Source organism: Limulus polyphemus, unplaced genomic scaffold (assembly GCF_000517525.1).
Source record: "Limulus polyphemus unplaced genomic scaffold, Limulus_polyphemus-2.1.2 Scaffold2962, whole genome shotgun sequence".
Taxonomy (NCBI): domain Eukaryota; kingdom Metazoa; phylum Arthropoda; class Merostomata; order Xiphosura; family Limulidae; genus Limulus; species Limulus polyphemus.
The window spans coordinates 7,850-14,558 of record NW_013668572.1 but is presented as its reverse complement, the minus strand read 5'-3'; the positions used below and the strand labels follow the sequence as shown (position 1 = coordinate 14,558).

At 32.1% G+C, this 6,709-nt stretch overlaps 1 protein-coding gene across 2 annotated transcripts in view; it reads right to left on the bottom strand.

The window, feature by feature from the left end:
• LOC106468314 (LIM and senescent cell antigen-like-containing domain protein 1) overlaps nucleotides 1-5,334 on the bottom strand; it is a 17,673-nt gene extending 12,339 nt beyond the window's left edge. Inside the window, exons 1-5 of one of the 2 annotated variants that reach the window (XM_013928733.2) lie at nucleotides 4,889-5,334; nucleotides 3,363-3,482; nucleotides 2,456-2,501; nucleotides 1,954-2,141; nucleotides 784-855 (exon numbers count right to left, since the gene is read on the bottom strand). In XM_013928733.2, coding sequence (XP_013784187.1) covers nucleotides 784-855; nucleotides 1,954-2,141; nucleotides 2,456-2,501; nucleotides 3,363-3,466 — 410 coding nt within the window. In that variant the 5' untranslated portion in view covers nucleotides 3,467-3,482; nucleotides 4,889-5,334. The remainder of the gene's footprint in view (nucleotides 1-783; nucleotides 856-1,953; nucleotides 2,142-2,455; nucleotides 2,502-3,362; nucleotides 3,483-4,888) is intronic. The other variant, XM_022396658.1, reaches the window with a different exon arrangement.
• Between the last annotated feature and the right edge of the window lie 1,375 nt (nucleotides 5,335-6,709).

Here is a 6,709-nt window from a genome sequence, read left to right as displayed (position 1 = left end):
AATAATTAGTAAAACAAAAACAATAAATCATTTTACTTCAGTCTTCTTTTACTGTGACTATCTTTATATTTCAGAGTTCTTTGAGGTAAATTGTAAATGTAATTTGATCACTCATAATTTGTGGTCAGTCACTAGGCCATATATCTTAATTTGTCTGTTTTCGTTGCCCCCCAGTGGCATAGTGGTATGTCTGTGGACTTATACTGCTAAAAACCGGGTTTCGATACCTGTGGTGGGCAGAGCACAGATAGCCCTTTGTGTAGATTTGTGCTTAATAACATAACATACACACTGTTTTCCTTAGTCTTAAACTATATGCTTTCCAATCCACAATGTTAATAGATGTTTTGTTGGCTAGTTTATTTTATTATTCTTTATTTATTGTTAAATAATTCAATACATATATGACATCAGTGCAAGTTTGAAGCAATATTGCTACATCATACAAATGGCCGAACACCTAAAGTTGGAAACAGTGCAAATAAGTTACATATAAAGATATACATTAATCCACAAGCTGAAGAAAACAGTTTATTCTTTTCTTTTGAAGAGTGAAATAAAATACACGTATGCAACAGAACTGTCAGGCGTACATTCTATCAACAATCCTAGTACAGTCTACACTGGGTAGTATTTCATATGGCCTTGAGTATGAGCTAAAAACTGGATTAACAGAATCAATAAACTGTCTTTACTTTTTATTTGAGAAATTTTATGTGTCTCTCAGGTTTAGTTTGTCTTATACGTTATCGTTTGAATGAGTATTTATATCAATGTACTTACTGGCACTTGTAGCAGATATATTTGCCAATAGCAGCAGCCTTCACTTTGGCGTTACAGTCATGACACAATGCTCTGTGGATTAAAATATATATATATATATATATCAAAAAGATTATTAGATTATTTAGAGATTATCTAATTGATTCCATTCAACATAATAATTATGAATAAAAATTGAAAAGAAAATATTCATGAGTAATTCTTTAGAGATATATTTATCTCTAAGTGACCCTCTTCCAACCCAGAAGCAAAATTAAAAACCATCATCATAGGTATGGAGTGTAAGAGTTACCACTGATTTTCAAAATAAAGCATTTAATGTGTTGTTTGTTTCTCATCAGTTTGTATAAAGAATTTCAAGACTTTCTAGCAATATCAAACTTTTTACAATTAATGAACTTTATACAGCAGTAATTATTTGTAAATAAATATACAAATACAAGTATTTCCTATACAGTCCACCTAAGAAGAAGGCTGTACATATACAAGTATTTCCTACACAGTCCACCTAAGAAGAAGGCTGTACATATACAAGTATCTCCTACATAGTCCACCTAAGAAGAAGGCTGTACATATACAAGTATCTCCTACACAGTCCACTTCAGAAGAAGGCTGTACATATACAAGTATCTCCTATACAGTCCACCTAAAAAGAAGGCTGTACATATACAAGTATCTCCTACACAGTCCACCTAAGAAGAAGGCTGTATATATACAAGTATCTCCTACATAGTCCACCTACAAAGAAGGCTGTACATATACAAGTATCTCCTACACAGTCCACCTGAGAAGGCTGTACATATACAAGTATCTCCTATAGAGACCACCTGAGGTGGCTATATATATATATACTTCAATGAGGTGTAAGAGCTACTAAGTACTTTCCTTTAATTATAGAGCCAGTTTTTAATACATGTCATGTCAGCCAATCAGAATTACATTTCTTGATCAACCATAAAAAAAGATGAACATTCTTCACAGTGTGCTTTTGTATACTTTTAAGTAAAACGACTTTACTAGCAAAAATATTTTATTGTTGTTGCATCAAAAAACATAATTAATGCATTTCAGTAAACACATAAAACAACACTGAAATGACCTACATAATTACATTAAGAATGCACTAATTCTAAAACATGAAACCCATTAATACAGTTACAAACTTCTTACCTCTTTGCATTAATAATAAATCCTTGGTCAGCTAACGCTGTCTGACACATCTCACATCGGAAACAGTTAGGATGCCAGTTATTGTTCATCGCCTTGATTACTCGACCAATAATGAACTCCTTACATTTTCCACAGGATGGAGCGAACAAAATGTGAAAATCATGTTCACAATACTTTCTGCCTTCAAACTGTAAAGCCCCAATAATGTGGTTATTTTTGAAAGTAAAACAAACAGACACATACAAAATATACATAGTACAGAATGATAAAAGAGAGGGTAGGGTGTGGATTTTACTTAATATAATGTATACAAATGTTTCCTTAAAAGCTTAACTACATCTTTTAATATATCAGACATCTAGAAATGTATATTAATGACAATTTACTTCATGAAGACACAATGATTTTGTTGAAAAAAAAAAAAAGTTGCATATATAAATCCATAAATCCAAGAGATATAGTAGTTTCTAAAATTACCATACCATAACAAGTTTTTGCCTACCTCGTAAAATATTCCTTCTGGAAAAGGTCTGAAGCACTGAGCACAGCTGTAAATGATACAAAATTTTAATGACTTACTTACTACTTATATATAACATATACATGTATATCAAGAGGATAAGAAAATGAATGCAATACAGACCAAAATTGTAATACTGTTTCAATCAAACTTACTGACTTGACTACCAGGTGGCAGAATTAGATCACTTTACGTACCAAGTAGTTCAAACTTACTGACTTGACTACCAGGTGGCAGAATTACGTCACTTTACGTACCAAGTAGTTCAAACTTACTGACTTGACTACCAGGTGGCAGAATTACGTCACTTTACGTACCAAGTAGTTCAAACTTACTGACTTGACCATCAGGTGGCAGAATTACCTCACTTTACATACCAAGTAGTTCAAACTTACTGACTTGACTACCAGGTGGCAGAATTGCATCACTTTACGTACTAAGGAGTTCAAGCTTACATTTCCTACCTTTTCAGTTAGTGGGGAATTTTTGGTTCTTTGTGTTTCTGTTGGACAAGAAATGTAAACTAGTTAAACTGTTAGGTTAGTAGAATCTACTTAAGGGGTTGATTAGTGGCTTTAGACACCCTAAAACTTCCTTTACATTTATGGTTAACTTAAATGTTTTTATTTAGGAGCAATTTGTATATATCTGTGTGTGTGAGTATATATACCAATCATACTTTGCCCTATATGAAAGAGATGTAGATTTACCCAAAACTGAACAGAACAGACACTTTTTAAGTATTTCACAAGGCATTCTTGGTGCCATATTTCATCATGACAACTGCACTGAACAAGCACTTTATATAATTACACAAGGCATTATTGGTGCCATATGTCATCATTAGAATTAACCATAAATGAACTGACCAAAAGCTTTAAATACTTACACAAAGCAAGCTTGGTGCCATACTTCTCCATGAGAATTAACCACTTTTTCATGAGGCTCAAATCCATCCCCACAACGGGAACAAAACATAGATCCAAGAGACATGATTTACAAAGGTATTCTGAAATGCAGTTACAGCCATTACATACAGTTAAAATATAACTAAAATCAATGAATAACATTCTCCTATTGCTGTAGTGTATGTATATGAGCTCATGCTAAAATTCCAATGAATAAAATACAAGAGAAAAGTTTCAGGCCTAAAAGGAATGAATAATAATAATAACAGCTAAATTCTATTAATTTCATTGTTTATCAGATATATATAATCACATAATACTTACAGTTCCTTAGAAAAGGCAAAGAAGTTTATATTTCAACTAAAAAATGTGTTATTTTCAACATCAAAACAGCGGATATTCACTAATGTGGGGATATGCTAAATTATAGGTGACTCCTACAAATTAATTGAATTATCTTTAAGAAAACACAATGTGTGCTAGGAAAATGAACATTTCAGCATAACTTCAATTTAAAATGAATATACAACTATATAACACATTTAAACTTAAATATTGCTATACATTACAGTATGATAATAATATACAATTACGTAATATGTTTAAATAATGCAATATATTATAGTATTAATAAAATATGACACTATACAATAATTAAATTAATTTAACAAGAAAAAATTGACATTTTACAAGTGGCGGATGGTATATAATAGCAGTAATTTTTAATAAAACTGTAGATTTGTTAAAATTATCCCACTTTAGAAACTGAATCTTTACTCATGACCTAGTTGAAAATGATTTGGAATTTCCTCTTTAAATTTGTACATGTATATGAAGTACCTCAAAATTTAGGTTCTGGATATCCTTCTTATCCATTTCTACACCTACCTGATCCAGATAACTAAGAGAAAAAAATAAGATCACAAATACTACGTCCAAATTTTGTCTATCTAACTTGTTATATGACTACTGCACAACTAAAAGCTGCTTGGATTGACGAAATGTTTTCATTTGTTCTTCTTCATTAAGTTTACTCCAAAAAAAAAAAAAAATGGTAGAAAAAGTCATCAGTACATAGAAACCTACGCATCTGCCAATGTTAGTTACGGCTAACAGTAACACGTATTAACATCTGGTTTATTTTGCAATAAACATACAATTAAATGTTTAAATATGGTTAATTCAATGCATATTATTGGACCTCAATCATCTTAAACATTAAATTTTAACAAGCTACATTATTTTCAGATGTTTCAATTTTTTCAACAGCCTAATAATGTTTATAATGCAGCATTCGCCTTTTCAAAACCCACGTACTGACGTATCTACACGAGTTCCTTTCGAATTTAAAGCTTTTGACGTACCAATTCCCAAAACATTCTACAAATAAGGAATATAAATAAGTTGGTAAAACATTATTCGAAACTATTTAATTACTAAGTTCATCTGTAGGCTTAAGTATGAATGGATGCTATAACAGAAATATTAGAAAAATCGGCCGACTTACGTCTTTCTCTTTCTCGAACACGGATGAACTTTCACAGCATACAAAATATATAAAAGATTTCCATAACACCGCCTATCATGTACGTATAAGGCAACATAGAAAGGACCTATTTACTGTTATCACTCCTACATCTTTTGGCAGTTGAGAGACCGAAGTGACCACAAAAAAGTAAACAAGGGAGTGGTCTATTTCCTATACGTCATATGAGTGGCAATTAAAAAAACACAGCCTTGATTTTATAAACTTTTATAATTAAAAAAGTAAGAAATAAACCTTTAAAATGAAGCATATAGCGTTTAGGAATAATCAGAAATTATAGAAAAGAAAACTATACATAAAAAAATAAACGTTTATTAATTAAACATTCTGCAACTTTAGATATTATTAGGGACTTTCTTATAGCATCATTGCAGATCCGAGTCCTAATGTTAATTTAAAAATCGCAGTGCATCAACTACCGTTTTTCCTAATTACCAAAACATATAGTAGAAAATTAATCTCACGCAAACTAGTATTTCAATTTGAGAATGGCTACGTCCGAGTCTTTTGATGTTCCGGATTTTAGAAAAATCTCTAATCTTAGGAATTGGGTGGCGACACCACTTGTTTTATCTTAGTGGAAATTAGTTTGATTAAAATACTAAAATCTAGTTTTGGCCAAAAAGTAGGATAATTGTAAATGACATAACTCCAGTCATACCTATATGTTTATTTCTACTTCAGAGACTTGTTAAAATAATATTCGAGAATACTGTATACTCTCAAAGGCAATTTTATGTATAAAGACAACATTTTTGAAAATTATCATACATCAATAAAATACTAAATACATTTTTAAATGCAAATATAAAAGTAGTTACATCTATTCTTAAGTTATCATCTTCTTATGATAACACACTGACTAATATGGAATCAGAATTGTATCCTTTATTTAGGGTATAGTGACTTAATTTTGTATTTATGTTTATGGAGTAAGTACTTGAAATCTTTTGATTTCTGATTTACACATTTCACTGTTTGTGTTCTAAACAAACGTATCATACACTTTCTGATTTCGATATTCATATTTGTATGCTGTTTGTTTATTTTTGAATATTTGAGCAATGCAACACAACAGTTATCTGCGCATAGCCGTCCTTAATTTTGAACCACTAGACTAGAAAAAAGCAGATAGTAAACAGCACTCACCATCAGATCTTGAGCTGCTTTTCTTTTGGCCACATAGTGAGATTTGACCCTCACTCTTATAACACAACCAGAAGTCCAAAGTTCGGGGTACGTTTTTGTGCCGGTTAGATGCGAACCATGGACTCTTGGATTCACAAGCCGGGCGTGTTAACCACTGGGCAGGTCTGGCCCTTTTCGAAAATTAAATTGTACATTATTCAAAACGTGTCACCAGTTGAAGATTTCTCCCCCCCCCTTTTAATGTAAAATGGTATTTTTTTCCACTGGACAAGATGGGGGGGGGGGGTTGTTTTAAGAAAAACGTGTGTCAACAAACTAACGCCTCGCCCTCGTATAACTTGCTACAGTTATTTCCCACACACGAATCAGTCCTCGATCTCGTGTTTCTCGATTGGCCACTGTGATCACTTAACAACGATAGACATTTCTTTAGACCAGGGGGTGAACGACTGAGTTGGTCGAGGGTGAATGCACATGTGTAGTTACATTTTGTGAAGTTCATGTTTATGCATAAATTGTATTTGAAAAGTTTGTTTATTTGTTATGAATTTCACGCAAAGCTACACGAGGGCTATCTGCGCTAGCCGTTCCTAATTTAGCAGTAAATACTTGAGGGAAGGCAACTAGTCATCA